The sequence below is a fragment of the Amphiura filiformis genome, chromosome 18 (assembly GCF_039555335.1).
Source record: "Amphiura filiformis chromosome 18, Afil_fr2py, whole genome shotgun sequence".
NCBI classification, from domain to species: domain Eukaryota; kingdom Metazoa; phylum Echinodermata; class Ophiuroidea; order Amphilepidida; family Amphiuridae; genus Amphiura; species Amphiura filiformis.
Genome location: NC_092645.1, coordinates 12390748 through 12407579, shown reverse-complemented (window position 1 = coordinate 12407579; position 16832 = coordinate 12390748). Strand labels below are relative to the sequence as shown.

Genomic DNA, 16832 nt, shown 5'->3' with positions numbered 1-16832 from the left:
GTCTTCGCTTATTAATTGTTGTCAAAATGGATGCACTGATTCGGAGCCATAATTCTGAGTAGTGAACTTGTGTATTAATTATCCAAAGACATTATTAAACTTTCATGCCAATTAATTTCTTTATTGCCCAGGGGGTCACTTGAATATAACAACGCTACGCATCCGCCTAAATACAAACAGCGAGAAAAGCATACAGCGGCGTCAACTTTAAGGGGGTCCATTTTGTTTTTCGGTAAGTGATGGCAGTTACGTCACAAAAAAAAAGCTACTCTTCTTGCCAATGCCATCACTTTAATAACATGATCGGCAGGCATATCAGAACGGCTTTTATAATGCCATTTTTATTGTGCTGTGTTTTTGCTTGTTTAGGGTGTATTTATTTTGTTCCTTTTTTGCCTTTAGGGCCTACTGTAAAAGTGGAAATTTTCGCAAGATTAATTTTTTGTGCTTTGCCAATTCTGAACTGTTTCACTAGTTTTTAAATTCCTGATTCTAAGCTCCCTTACATTGACCTATACACAAAAGTAATATATTTGCACGTTTTTATTTTCGTGCTAGCTATGTTGCATGCGAAAAGCGCGAAAATTAATGTACCGTGAAAATTTCCACTTTTACAGTATTTCAATTTCACAATTGCTACCTTTGGGCTGGATAGATCAAATCAGGTCACAAAACAAAGATTCCTTGCCCTCCCTCTGGAGTCCATCACATTGCAGCCATAAACGCTATGGACCACAATGGCCTCATCCCAATGGCATAGTCCAATAACCTCAATTAAACAATCATAGTGTAAAATTTGACCTCAAGTTGCAGAGTATGAGTTTTTGTACCCAAATTTTCAAAGATCATTCAATGAATGTACAAATGTATTGGGGTTAAAGAACTGTGCCCTGATAGATGAACATGTTGTGGATCCTAGTGAAACCTTATTTCAGGATCTACATGCAAGTTCTAGACTAAACAAAAGTGAGCTCAAATGTAATCTATGTTGTCCCTAAGGAAACTTAAAAACAGGGACAGCCTTGTTTCAAGTTCAATTATATAAAGTGCATGCATAGGTCTACCCATAGATTTTGGGGTCAGAGTCAAGTGACATGGAATGTGGTATAGTCCCCAGGGATACTCAATTAAGAATGTTTTGTAAATATGTTTAGTAAATTCCATACAAATAAAGTGTAATTATTAGCACACCACTATTATCCCCACTATTTTAGAGATGTCTACCATTCACCAGTTTTCAAAAAATTCTGAAATGGCTGGAATTTCCTGAAGATGAAAGTTTTCCCAAGATCATGAGAGTACTCTGCAGAACTAATTTGCAACTGGAACACGGGGCTGGAACATTAGAAGTCAAAGCCTTGATGACAGGGAGTGCAAGCCATAATCATAGGTCCCTCAGGATGTTCAATTACTTTTCTACAGACTGATAAATCAGATATTCGATCAGTCAGTTCATCACGCATCAGGCAGGCATATATTGTAAAACTGAACTGAAGAGAAAACATGCCTACACTGGGCCCCGAATAGCTTGTAAATAGGGGGTACAACGCAGACGCACAAATCCAACAAGTCCACTATTTTTAATCTACATTAGGGCCTACAACATGTGTCTTAAAATGTTCCAAAACAGATTCCCATTTGGAAGAAACATTTACAAAAGGTCAACTTGAGTGAAAATGTCAACAATAAGACAAAACATATCTGATAGAATAAGGAGGTTCAAGTCTCCTTTCCCCCGGCCTTCCCCCTCTTAAAAAAGAGGTCCAGATATTGAAGCCCTCCCCCCCTCCCAAAACTAGAAAATCCTTGGGTACACATAGAACCACTGAATACCTGTAGGCCTAGTCATCTTGTTGTCATTTTGCTATCAGTAGGATTGGTGAACAGTAATGGCCTTGTTTCAAGATCAATTACACAAGGTACAACACTCTGAATCTTGGGAATTTAAGGTCACTGCCAAGGTCATAATGCTTTGCAGCCTGAAATAACTTCATTCAGGTACTGATATGTGATGGGTATAAATGGATGCTTGCACTATCGACCAAAATGGGCGGTTCCATCTAAAATCCATACACCCCCTGTAAGATGCAAATAATCGTTCACAGTCTAGGGTGCACTTACAAGTCACCCATTCAGGCAATTTTTATTTTCAAAATAAATACCGTGTGAAAGATTCAAGTCTTCCATAAGGGGCGTGTGCATTTCAAATGGAATAGCCCAATACTCTCATCTAAAACGGTGTAGTTCAATACCCTCCAATATAAACCAATCATGACACAAAATTTGACCTAAAGGGTACGAGTTTTTGTGCCAAATGCATTAACATGTCAAGAGTATGTAAGAATTTGGGATTAACAAACTGTGGTTCGCTTCGCTGTGGTCATAATTAGCATGTTTTGAGAGAAAAGTCTATAGATGTAATAGTGTAAACTTTTTTCACTTTTTAATTGAAATGCTCTTTTTTTCAATCAAATTGGTTTTAAGTTGGGAAAATAAAGTCACACTGAGCTAAATAAGGTATCAAAATACGCAGAACAAACTTCTCCATCTATTGACTACTTTATTTGGTAATTTAGGTTTCTACAGTGTCTTTGAGATATTTTTGTGCACAGTATACACTCTTCATTTAAAGCCCTGTTCACTGCAAATTGCATTGAAAGAGTAGTTGCTGCTTTATAGCCCAAATAAGAAGTGTATACACATGCATGTGATTTTTACATGACTTGATAGCTGAGACCAAGAGGTCTATAACAATTGTCATATTCACTTGGATTTGTGCATCTGATGTTGACATTTTAATGTGTTGGTATTGTAACATTTTTATAACAAAGACCTAAGCTTACCTGCACTTGACATTTCCTAGTGTCATTTTGACAATTTTTAAGCCCAGGGGATTAGCTTCCTGGTTTTAAACTCTGGATAACCCTTAACCCTCAAGCTCAGGTGAAGAGCCTATGCATTCATACAATCTCAACCAGGGTTGGCTCCCTTCTATATATACCAGGGATGTTTCTGACATGGACTGCTGTACTAAGTTATACTTATAGGGCTGATTCCGGCTGAACCAATTTTTGGATTGGATATCAGATCAGTACCAATATGTGCGTCATCGGTAAAATATCGGATCAGTAAAAAAAATACATAGGGCCTATATTTTTTTAACGAAAATTAAAGAAGATAAAAGTTTTAAGATCAAGTTGTACATTTTACTGTGCATTGCTTCTATTGAACAGCCAGTGACACATTGAATTTGTATGCATTGCTATAGCTAAAACAATAGTTCCTCGATCATGAGAGCTCAATAGGCACGCAATGACAATTGCGTCGGTGTACAACACACGCTTTGGGTAGCGCTATCGTGTCATTCCACTAAACTTGCGACATTACGCAGTGCACGCAGTACATTCATACTTTCATGATCGAGAAATTATTATTTTAGCTATAGCTGTTATCCATGCAGCTTTGCCAAAATACTTTCAAAATAATTTATTTCTTTCCAACCTTGAATTACAAGTAGTTTAGGGTCTATAACTTTCTTTTTTAATCGGATCGGATATCTGCCAATATTAGAAACATTGATATCGGATTGGTAGTTTGGTTCACCTTTAGAGATTTTGAATTCCTTTGAATAGTCAGTTGTAGCATCGTTAGCATTCAGTTTATACTACTTCAGAAGCATCATTCTTGGAGAGTAAACAACAGTACTTCCCAAGAGCTTGGCTGAAAATAGACTCAATTTCCCAACAACAATCAATTATAGAAACATACATGGGAACTTCACTAGTGTAATGTTTATGTTTTCAACAAATCCATCAGCCAGCCAAACACCCAATGACTCACTCCCAAGTTTGCGGTTGAGCTAAACAAATCCTTCTGTCACCAACAAGTACATGGCGGTCAATGGCTCAATGGCGTAAAACCACAGATTCTAGGGTAAAATCGTATGTTGTGCAGATAGTTCAGGTAGTGCAAAATTTGCCTATAGTGTGTACTAGCCATTTCTTTGATTTCATAAAAACTCTACTCTCATAAAAAAAACTTCCACCATTTTAATGTAGGCCTACAAGTTCTTTTTGAGATAGATCAGTTCTTCATCATTTGGCTTTTGATTTCATTTTTCCATTAAAAATTGTAAATTTTAGCAACTTTCATGAGCAATAATGAAAATTTGAGCCTTAACATTATTTTGTTGATTATTTTTTTTGCACACAAAATCACGCACTAGAGAAGAAATCTTACGCTTCCCATAATGCATTTTTCCCACCTCAATTTTCTGTATTGATTTGAGTGTAACATGGGCCGATAGCAGGCGCGTAGCAGGGTGATAAAAAATGGAACGCCTAAATTTAAGATCCTGGAAAGTGGAGTAAGCGATGCTGCAAAAAAAGTACAAAAAAGTGTGCCCACAAACGGACTACATCCAAATATTTTTATTTTTAGACTAACTATCGACCCATGTTTAGCGAATCCAATTATTCAGATAAAAACAATGGGAACCTGTGCAAATGTAACAGTGTCTTTTGATGAAATGAGGTGAAATAGCATGTTGCAAAGGATTCTGGGAAGGGCAAGATATCTTCTCTGATCACACTATGGACCACAATGGCCTCATCCCAATGGCATAGTTCAATAACCTCAATTAAACACCCATAGTGCAAAATTTGACCTCAAGTTGCAGAGTATGAGTTTTTGTACCCAAATTTTCTAAGGTCATTCAATGAATGTACAAATGTATTGTAGACCATGGGACAAGGCTTGCTAAGTGCTTCAGAAAGTAGTTTTCGTTCTCCCTTTCTGGGTAGAGGATGGTTTATACATGAAAATATAGCTATTATATCACTGATCAATAATATAACATTTCCCACTTTCAAAAGTTGCACGTTACTGTGTAATTTAGGAGTTATTTGGGGTTAAAAATGTGTTTTTTCAGTGATTTTTTCCATTTTGCCCAAAAAATGTCAAATATTAAAATAGCTGTAACTTTCAAAATAAATTGAGTAGAAATTTCATTTCTATTGTAGATGTTACATATTACATGGATGTCTAACACTGGTGAATAAAAATGTCACAGCACAACTCTAAAATATAAAAAAATGGCAAAAACCATATTTTTGTGCTATTTCTGCCATTTTTGAGCTAAAATGTAATTTTGCATGGGGAAAAAATAAATATATATTTTCTTGATTTAAAAAATATGTCATTATATCAACCTAGTTATTCTGAACAAAAAGTTAATGATGGTGAATGTCTGTGACCTATAGTTTTTGATCTATGGCCCTTTCAAATTCACATGGACTAAAATAGCATGTTTTTGTCAATTTTTCCAATATTAGGCTGAAAATGGTACCTTTTTGTAATTTTAACAAAATTTTCAGTGTTTGGAAAGTGGGAAGTTCACATATATTATGGATATATTATAGTACTTTCATTTTAAGCTAGTTGTAGATCCACTGGTAGCTCGGTTTCCATGGCAGAAGCAATTATATCGTCAATTTTACTACTTTCAATGCAGCAAAATCATTTTAGTCATCATTTTACTGCATTGAAAGTAGATAAAATTGCTGCTACCACGGTAGTGGGCATACTAGTGGATCTTGAAATAGCTTAACATTAAAGTACAATTACATGTTCATATTATTAAGTGAAGTTCCCACTTTCCAACAACTAACAAGTTGGTTAAAATGGCCATAAAGGACCATTTTTGGCGTAATATTGGAAATATTGAACAAAAACATGTTGTGGATCCTAGTGTCCTGCACTTTCCAATCCATTTAATAGACACATAGAATTAAGGCATTGGGCCATGTGCCACAGGATATCCATCATTTACTTTATTATAAACGGCAAATGAAATTGTCTTAAAAAATTTTGTAAGTTATGAAAACATGGAACAATAACAGTGCGGCTATTGAGGATGTTTAGATATACTGCATTACATGTTAAAGTTCAGTGCATCTAAGCTCTATTTGAGATTTAGTTGTTAAACCATAAACCTTTATTGGTTGGTAAACATACCAGTCATACATAATTGGGTAAAGAAATTAGCGTTCCAATCAAGTTGTTAAACAAAGCTGTCATGCATACTTGCGTAATGAAATAAGGCTTGAAACTTTTGATTTAACTCACTTCACACGGGATCTGCAGACAACAAATTTCAAATTTTTTAAAAACAATTTCAGAATTGTAAATCTTCATGCCCATATTTGGAATCAGCATGGAAAATGCATTACAATGAGCACAAACAAGCCTAGTATTAGTTCCAGTGGTTCTTAAGATGGCTCTTGATATTAATTTGTGAAAATATCTCAAAACTTGGGACTTTGTATGTTGAAGCCTACGGCTAGCACACAGAGCATTAATTTAGCATACTAGGCTACGCATGAAAGCGAATTGGGCTTGTAGTGAAAGACTCATATTTTAATTATATGAGAAAAACTGAATTGTTAACATTTGTTTCTATCAAGGGGCCAGTTAGATCTTTACTTATGTTCATAACAGGGTAATGAAAAGGTTACAAGGTTTATTTTATTTCATGTTTTTTAATAGTATTGTCCATCATGTTCTTTCTTATTTAGAACTGGTTTTTGTATGGGCTTCCAAAATTGGAAACCATTTCTCAATTTCAACAATTTTAGTCTCATTGAATCTTAACAATTGATCAAAAACCTGTCTTTTTTCCCCTTCAAGTTTTTACTTCCCCAAAGTTGGCCACCTGATATGTTGAAGAGTGCTAGATCATGGGTGGATCAAAAGGGGTGGGAGTTGAATGATGGGGGCCCAGTCACCATCTTTTACAGCTAAATCTGGCAAATTTAGCCTGTTTGGGGATTCTAACAGCCACTCGGTCCCTCCTTTTTTCCCGGGGGGGCCACTGGTCATTGACAAGGGGGTATCATGCGTGGCCAAAAAATCACGTAAAAAGGGTCTTTTTTCACGATCAGGCACTGTACGCACGTATCGTGAATAGGGTGTCAAAAACATAGAAATTACGAGAAAAAGGCTATCTTTTTCACAACAGATCTACGAATTTAGGGTCCGTCCAGACTCCAGTCCTTCATAAGTTTCATGTCCTTCATGTTTATCCCTAGACTTGACTGTGTAGTTCTCTGTTTATCTCTTCTTTAAGTCCATAAAGATTGCCGACTTCGCCCAGCTGGCCCTGTTAATATTTTTCCATTAACCCATTCAATGCTACACAACCCTACAACATTCAATGGTGACATGTATATTCTGATTTTAAGAGTTTCAATTCTCCTTTATAAAGTCCAAAGCTTCTCATTTCATTTCAAAATATTTTTACTATTATTTGAATTTTCTATCTTGTATTATGGATAAAAAATACAGATTTTCAAGCTAATTTTCATGTTGTATACAATTACTTTTATAAACCACAAATATCTACGATAGAGGATTGATTGATTTGACCTGTGACCTACATATTATCCACAAAATAAATAAATAAAAACATGCATGTTATTATCGTCAAAAGCATCATATTTTTGTCAGAATTTTGTCACAATAAGTGATCTTGATTTTATTTAAAAACAAATTTTAAACTTTTGAATAAATTGTGAAAACATCAAATGAATATTAAAAGGTAAGATGGATATGGTGCAGAATTAAAATACGTTTTTGGATTGGTATCAAATTCTGCAGTCATACACGAATCCTGCAAGTCTTGGCTAGCTTTTAGATACTCTAGCTAAAATACAGGTTTACATTTACTATCTTACATTATCTTGCTGTATTTCAGCTAGAGCTCCAAACGACAAGCTTCCGGGTTTTTTTGGAGAACAATACTGTTACGTAAGATGAAGAAGAAACCCGCCTCGGAGCCGCCCTACCATTATTTCATTGTACTTATTGCAATTTGCCTCCACACATTACGTAATCAACACAAAGCTTTTGTGAGGATTAGTGAGTGGATAAGAAATTGACAGTGCAGTGGAGGATACGAAGGACACGCCCGATTGTTAGTTGTCAATCATGAATTGCCGCAACGTATTAATATTTTACTGCATGGCATTCCGCAAACACCAAGACAAATTATGCCGTATTTTTCCAAAGATCATCTCATATGAAGTAAGCTGAATGCGATCTGTACTTTTGTAACATTCCGATCGCTTTTGATCACCTATTAAAGTATTATCGGCGAATTTGCTTGAAAACACGTGAGTTCATGTTGTGTAAACATAATTAGCATAGACACAAATGAAATTGCGATGCAATACAATGCAATTTGAATGCGCAGCAGATCTATAGAAATAACGTTGCCCGGTTTTATGCAGAATTAGACCCTGTCTGGTCTTGGCTGAACTGATTGAGCACCATGCATCTCAGTCGCTATTTATCGACTTATTTTCATCCTAATACTTTATTCAACTTATGAAATAATACCACTATTATTCATCCAATTCCTTCCAGAAGTATAGGCCTTAATTGTTATCATTTTAAGCTTTTAAAATAAATTATTAATATTATGCACTTTTCATCTTTTCGCAATAAAGGCCTAGGTCATAAAAAAAAAATCTGATCACTATTTTCGCCAGCCCATTCGGGCTGGTACCTGTTTCAGGTTTGGGGTCAGTTTACTCAAGAGATTATATTTTAGTGGTATTGGAATGATTTTTTTTTTTTACTTTTTGTGGTTAAATTTTTTTTTAAATATTTTAATTCGATTTGTTAGGAAAAGTAAGTATGTTTTGCGTTTCAACGAACGCAAACGAGTGAGTATTACCAAAGTTATGTTTGAACTAATTAATTATGACTATAAAAGATGAAAGGCCTAAATGTAACAATAATAGGTAAGATAGATAGCATCATATGGTCAGAAGAAGAAAATCTGACATCACCTATGATGTCATATCAGTGTCCTTGACCGGGGTCCTTACTCCTTGACCACTGAACAGCGTGATATCATGTTGATAACAGATCTATAGAATCAAAATCTTCATCATATCCCGGATCATATCACAGATTCTCAACAATCTGTGATCATATGGACCATATTGATGTGAAAGTAGTTATCTATCATATCCTGTGTCGGTTTTATGGATAAAATGACTCAAAATGTTATTGATGAAATGGTTGCTATCATAAACATCAGTTTTGTCTTTTCAACGGAAAAAATCCGATGCAAAATAAAGTTTTTAGGGCCTAGCTATAATATGGGCATAATTTATGCATATAGTATTGAACAATGTACCCCATTTGACATGCACTTATAGATAAATAAATTGTCTTACTTTATTAATTTAATAACTTCTTTATTATAAATAAAATGACACATAACTATTTGATTCATAAAATTACATTCAACAAAATGATTGAAGAGAAAACACACAAGGCACTAGGCAGACTGTTATAGAATGGAGTATGTAAGATGCCATGTCCATAGCTTCGCAGGAGTTTCCGACTAGCAATCAACATGATCAGCACATTCAGAAAAACACAGTTTAAGAGTGAAGATTGTAGTGAGTAACCAGTCCTTTTAAATGTGCTGGCCACTATCTATTATAATATAGTAGGCTTAAACTATACATTGCGAATTAATTAAGTTATTTTAAAATAAAATGTACATGTAAGTTAACTCAAACCGGCAGTGTATATATCGAAAGCAGTGAAATCGGACATTCCTAAGCGAAGATATTGAGTTCGTAAGTTCTGGTATTACAAAATTGGAAATTGAGATATCGTGGGTAAAAAGCTGAAAAGACAAAAAAAAAACCAACGACAACAACAACAACAACAACAACAAAACAAACAGACCAGAACAATTTGGAGTACATGTAATGAATTAAAAGAGTTGACATGAGATTAGGAATTAATGTTTTCTGCTGTTTCAGTGTGCATGTTCTCATCGTTGATGGTTTGGTGGACTGTCATGTAGATGTAAGCGTGATCCTAAAAATGCCTTTCACATTGACCAAAACTAATTACAAGACCTCTTCTACATTGAGGCTGGCTTTCCCTTTTAAAGGGGATTTTTATATGATTTTTGTCTCACTTTGAAACATGATTTGTAGGTCTCATAATAATATTTGGAGGATGGGGAATAAATTGTCGAAACTTTAATAGGGCCTACAAAAATGATATAAAAACATTTCTTGACTTTTTCTCTATTTTCTTTTCTTCATTTGTTTTTTTCTTAGTTAGAGTTTTGTAAATTTTCTTTTCATTTAATTCCCTCTTAGGCTCTCTGATACTATAAATCTCATATTTTGCCCTGCATGGTAACAGAGCCATTCTGAGTTACTTTAAAGAAATCAATGAAAATGGAGCTTCAAGTAGTATTACTTGCTTAGGGTGTCGAAAATATATGTTTTACTTGCTAAGGGGTAAAAAAAACGCCAATACTTGTTTAGGGTAGGATATTACACTTGTTATACTTATTTAGGGGTGTATTTTCAGTCGTTGCACATACTTGTTTAGGGTGCTTTTTGAAACTCTATGGCCACGCATGATACCCCCTTGTCAATGACCAGTGGCCCCCCCGGGCCTTTTTTACCGATTTAGACTCTTGTCCCCCTCTTTTTAGAAATCTTGGGCAGTAGATTAATATCCACGGACTCACTGACTGCTTAAATAAATCTGGGAAGCATTTCTAAACTTGTGAATTAGCTCTTCAAAATGTGCCACACACAGCATGTATACAATCAAGTCCAATGTCACCACTTCCACTCAGCCATGACTTGCTTTGTCAATGCACCAACCCACACCAGAATTTGCCCACATCTATTTTGACTAAAAATTGTGCTTTGAGAAAATAGTAATACCAAATAATAACAAATTAAAACTCCCACACAGAAATGCTAGACAAAACAAGACAGATAATAGTCTCATGGTCAGATAAACAGTTCCATGACCTACATTACTTAGTACTTACTATGCAGGTCAGTCATTGTTATATTGTGTATTGTGATGTATTTCCGGAAACCTATTTTATCTGTCTAATGCAGCAAGCTCAATCCTGATGAATTCAGTAGTTTTGGGTGTTAGTGTTATGATCATTTCACTGATAAGCAGTTTGTTAGTTACTAAGCCATAATCCTATAACCTTTGACCTAAATATTGAACTTTGACCTAAATCAATATCTTGTAGGCATTGAACTTGAAGCAACTTTCAACTTTCAAATTATTTTATTGTTGATTTTTCAGATTATGTGCACAATAATCTTAAATATGCTTTCTGCTGTCTGTCAGAAGCATGCAAGCATGTTCTGAGAGTTAAAAGAATGTTTTGATAATAATATTGACATGGAAATATTGCATGTATTCAACTTTCTAGATCAATTTTGATGATAACTTCTTAATTTGACAGTTGACAGCAATAGGTCATGAAAGAAAGGTATTTTTTATGACATCTTGACAAAAACAATTTTTATCAAATAAAACTTTTAATAGCAGCAAGAAATTATCAAAATCATTATTAAATGTTTGATCTCACATGTATTTGTAGAACAAATAAACATGTGGCGTCTGCCAATGTTTATATACATTTTCAATTTTTGAAACAATTAAAAATCTTTTCAGTTTTGGTAACAGAGAACAACACAAATGACTTCTGCCAAAACCTCAGTTGTCAAAGCCATTGAAGTTCACTGAATGCTGACTACAATGGACAAGCAAACAAGTGCAGTCAACTATGTAATGTTATTTAACTTCAAATGGAGGTAAATGCCACTGTATAAATAAATAAACCACCATTCTTCCGATTCCTTTCAACTCTAAATTTGGTGGGTTTTGATTCAACAGGGTTATTTGCACATTTTTACAATGGACTGTGGAGAACTGACAAATTTAGAAAGGCTGAAGAAATGGAACTTAAACAAGTTTATGAAATCTGGATAATGTGATTTTGTAATCATCACTGTTGTTTTTGCGATGACATACATGTAATTATACATTGACCAACAGGCAAAGCTGACTGGTCAGTCCAACTTCCAAGCAAAATTTACCTTTATGATCACCAAAATGCATATTGACCAGAAACAAAGGAGTAAATAGTTCTTTTATTTTGTTAAGAGGCATCACATTGAAAATGCTGGAAGCGTTAATCTTTTATAACCCTTACACGTAAAAATCTTACAAAATCGTACTAGGAAAACCAACTTCCGATAACAAAAAAGCATGTTCCATGTTAGGGTTAATAAATGCCTTGAGTCAAATTCCAAATATATTGCAAATCTGTTCAAATTCACTGTTCATAGCTACTTTTAATAGGAGATTCAAGTAAGTTTGTCAAGAATATTAGTGAAATTGAACTTTCTTCTCTCTCAGCATATTTCAGAATATTATTTGTTTTAAAAAGTGCAACATCAAGTTAATTTTGGTATTTCCAATTCAAATGACATTTTAATACAAACATTTGAGAAAGAGTTTTGAAATAGCAAACTTTCAAAGTATACATTATCTTGTAAATTGTAATGATAGAACTCACTTGAGACCTCATCAAGACTTTGAATTCCATGCCCTTTGTTTTCAAATATTGCAATAGCAATCTATCTAGTGCATATATTGTCTAGGACATCAAATATGCTCATCTGTCACGACACAGTTCTGTAACTCCAATTTGCTTTGTAACTTCACAAAATGAAGTTTAATATTTTGGGTACTAAAACTCATACTTCACAAGTAGAAGTCAAATTGAATGCTGTGATTGCTGAATGGATGTTATGAACTGTGCCATTGGACATGAGAGTGTTTTAGCTGATAGTATGATATGAGCAAAGTTCTTTGTGCTACAAGTGAACTTAAGGATGCAGGATAAAAACACCTGCTAGGAACACAAATGCTGGCTGGGTCATAGTACACCTGTCTTGAGCCTACTCTATACTCACATCGGTGCTAAAATATCAACAAGTTAACAACTTCTATTGCTGCATTTGGCAATGATATAGGTGTGTGTGCAAGGTTTGTACATGTACATTAATGTCTTGCAATAGCACCTGGTATGTGTCCATATTGTATTTAGCTAATAATTTTTTGTTATTGGCAGATGTATTCTCGATCAAACTATATAATGATACCTGTATGATCAGTTGAAGATTTCTTCTGGGTCCATTCCTATAGCAAGGGGGATATTAATAGTTGTGGATGGGTCACAGAAAGGACAAGGAAAATTTCATACAAATGTATGTAAAGTGGGAAAGTATGTTTTGGTTTGCATAAATTCTTTCTTTAATGGTGAACATAGTGAAATGATTCCATGTACTTTTAGCAAGTTATGTAAAAGGTGTTTATGATAGTGCCAATCAGATGTTTGTTTGCTCAATTGTTTAAACAATCGCTCTGTGCAGAGACAGACTTGGGTTCTAATGGCATCAGAAGTAGAAACCTAACATATGCAGGCTTTCACTTATGAAGCATGGGAGTGATTGCTGTAAGCAGGAGATGAAGACGACTCTATAGAGGGTATTCAATACGACGACACTCATGACAGAGTATTAAATAAAATTCTGTCCTTCATAGGGTAACACAGGGCAATTTGCTTGTTTAAATTATAATAAAACAGGTAATAGGTTGAATGGTTGTGGAATCAATCTAGAGACCTGTCCCTCTGTCATCTTAAGCTATCTTAGAACTGACCTCCAATATGGCTGCCATTGCAATTGTTATACCATTCCGGTTGGTTTATTACATGTACATACTATCCACACAATTGTGATTTTTAAACTTACACCTGATGTTTAAGTGAAATCACTCTCCTGACATCACTCCTAAACCTTCTCAGGAGAGTGACATGAAGCTCACCTGTAATGGTCACGTCAAAGACTGAATTTGGTGTAGGTCTACATGAAATTGTTTGTTTTGATCCATAGATGGAGTAATTGTTATGCAAGTACTTTTGTTGAAGATTTGGGGGAAGGGGGTAATATGAAATGTTTGACAAAATAAACATTTTTTCCTTATCAAGCTGAAGGTGACTTCTACAAATAATGAAGAATTTACAGCATTGTCTGACGGCAGCTCTTGCCTGTAGCCATTTAAGGTAACATGTCCAATGTTCTTGCTGAAAAGGAATGGTTCAAAACTGAGAACACATTGGTCGTAAAGTAGTTTATACTTCATCTTCAACTTGATATAGGACATGATAAATGCATGAAATCTCATTGTACTCACGCATGCACTCGTTGGCTTCGTTTCCCGTCGCTCTTCTCCACGGTCTGTCGTTGAACATGGGTGTACATTCACTGCAATCTGGTCCCATTGTGTTATGTTGACACTGACATACAAGTCTCTGTGAATTATCTAATCCTGAGCTGGGTACACATTCACTGGCGTGACCATTGCACTTGCACCTAGCACACAAAGCAACAAATGTTAGTATCATAGTCAGGTGGAATGGAAAGACATTTTGAGGTATTGGTGTCAGAAGGTCCTATCAGCAATATCTGCCCTATTGACATTTGATAATTTCTGCATTCTATATTCTGCACTCTAAACATATGGCACCCGGTAGCGATTGCAGATAAGGCAAGAGATAGGGCATTCTCAGGGACTGCCTTTTCAGTAGGGTGAGAGCAATATTCTACTGCTCTCCTTAAATCTGATATAGGAGAGTGATTTTAAGCTCTCCTTAGTTGACCATTCTCACCTTACATTAAATTGTAAATGCTCTAAACAACTCTCCTCGAAGGCTCCAGAAGAGTTATTTAATGCTCTCCTACAAATTCCAAAAGCTAGTCCCTGCATTCCTACCCCAACCCTGATTTATGACCCCAATCAGATCCAATCAGGCCAACGGGGTAAATCTTGAAAATTCAAATTATTATCATCATTAGCTTAGTTACACACTACTCCCAATTTTACTGCTGACATCCTCATATCCCTAGCATATTTTATTTTGGTTGCAAAGTTGCATAAATTTTCTTACAAATAAAAAGAGTTAAGATTTTATGCAAATGTCAAATTTGAAGCTACTATCGATGTTGATTTGATGCCAATGACTGACCAAAAGTATGACCTCAATCGGCATCAAAATGACTTGACATCGATAATATGTTAAGGCTTGAGGTTGGTAGGTTCAAGCTTCAAATTGATGCTTGCATTAAATCTGCATGTCACAATTTTGGTCTTTGGTCTGAGTGGTAGGTGGTGCATATCAGACCCAGAATAAGTAGCTTGAGTTTCTAAACCTGGCCTTCCTATCCTAGAATATCTGAAGTCAATCTGCCTGTCCATTCAAGGGCTACAGCATCCGGATGGAGAGAGGTACCTGCCGCAGGTAGAAAATGGGAACATTGCAGACACAGGCTGTATGCCTTGTGGTGGATGCATGAAAATTGTAATTAAGCACATTGTAAATGGACTAACAAAATCAATTTGTAATGCAAATTTGTCGTGCCCTTTTTGAACATAAAAGCAGATGAGAATCTGAGTCTTAATCATGAAAGAAAATTACCATTTATTAGTAACCCACTTGCCTAGCCTAAAGCCATGACCAGACACCTCTCCTTGCACTATGGGCCACAATGGCCTCATCCTAATGGCATAGTTCAATAACCTCAATTAAACAATCATAGTGCAAAATTTGACATTGAGTTGTAGGGTATGAGTTTTTGTACCCAAATTTTCAGATGTCATTCAATGAATGTACAGATGTATGGGGTTAAAGAACCGTGCCCTGATAGATGAGCATGTTGTGGATCCTAGTGTAAGCACTAGATTTCAATCCACACACACAAAGCTCTGTTTGTCTAGCTAATCCCACCGCCAGCTTTGCGCCAAAATTGCCTCATTCTCCATGGTATAGTTCAGCACCTTCGATTCAATAATCATAGCTCAAATGTAGATCTCAAGTTGTTGGGTATGAGTTTTTGTACCAAACACATCAACAGGTCATTCTATGACTACACCAGCATATTTGTGTGAAAGAACTGCACCCTGGAAGATGAGCATGTTCTAATGCAGAGCCTAGTAATTCAACTCTCTAGTGGACTAGTCAAGTCAAAGGTCATGAACTTGGCTTAGACCTTCTCATTACCACACCCTCCAGGGCTATGCAATAGATAGGGTGGTGAACACAAAGTGATTTGTAGAGGATAGTTGCCAGGTCGGTCACTCACTAAACATGCTGAAGATGGTATCACTGATGACTAGGACCACAAACATCACTACGATCCACAACATGCTCATCTATCAGGGCATAATTCATTAACCCCAATACATTTGTACATTCATTGAATGACCTTTGAAAATTTGTGTACAAAAACTCATACTCTGTATAAACTTGAGGTCAAATTTTGCACTATTATTGTTTTATTGATGTTATTGAACTACGCCATTGGGATGAGGCCATAGTGGTCCATAGTGCATGCTCATCTGTCCAGGCATAGTCCTTTAACCCCAATGTGTGTGTACTCATGAAATGACCTTTGAATGTGTTGGGCACAAAACTCCACAACTTGAGAGCAGGAGAGGTTTGAGGTATTGATTGTTGAATGGGAGTTAATGAGCTATGGCATTATACATGGTCTTGAAGATAGCATCACTAAATGCTTATATAGCAGCAACTTATGCTTTAAGCCATACCAGAGACATAAACATTTATAACCGTGAGGATTAAATGAAGAATTCTGATGCTGAAGCTGAAAAAATAACCATCTTCAAACTTTTTGAGTTTAAGGCCGCTAACATTTGCCGTAAATGCTAATATTTAATTGATAACTACTTTCAAAAATCAAATTTATAATTTTTCTAACTATGATCATATATAGCAGATCTTTTCTTATTATGTTCTTTATATTTGACAAGTTATATTTGCCTATATCTCAAATCGAGAAAGACAGATATATCACTTTTTGCATTCAAACTCTTGAAATGTTTGTAAC

The 16832-nt window shown here is 35.5% G+C and overlaps 1 protein-coding gene across 1 annotated transcript in view; it reads right to left on the bottom strand.

The window, feature by feature from the left end:
• LOC140139848 (laminin subunit gamma-1-like) overlaps positions 1-16832 on the bottom strand; it is a 109494-nt gene that overhangs the window by 51257 nt on the left and 41405 nt on the right. The window contains 1 exon segment of the mRNA XM_072161601.1: positions 14122-14300. Coding sequence (XP_072017702.1) covers positions 14122-14300 — 179 coding nt within the window.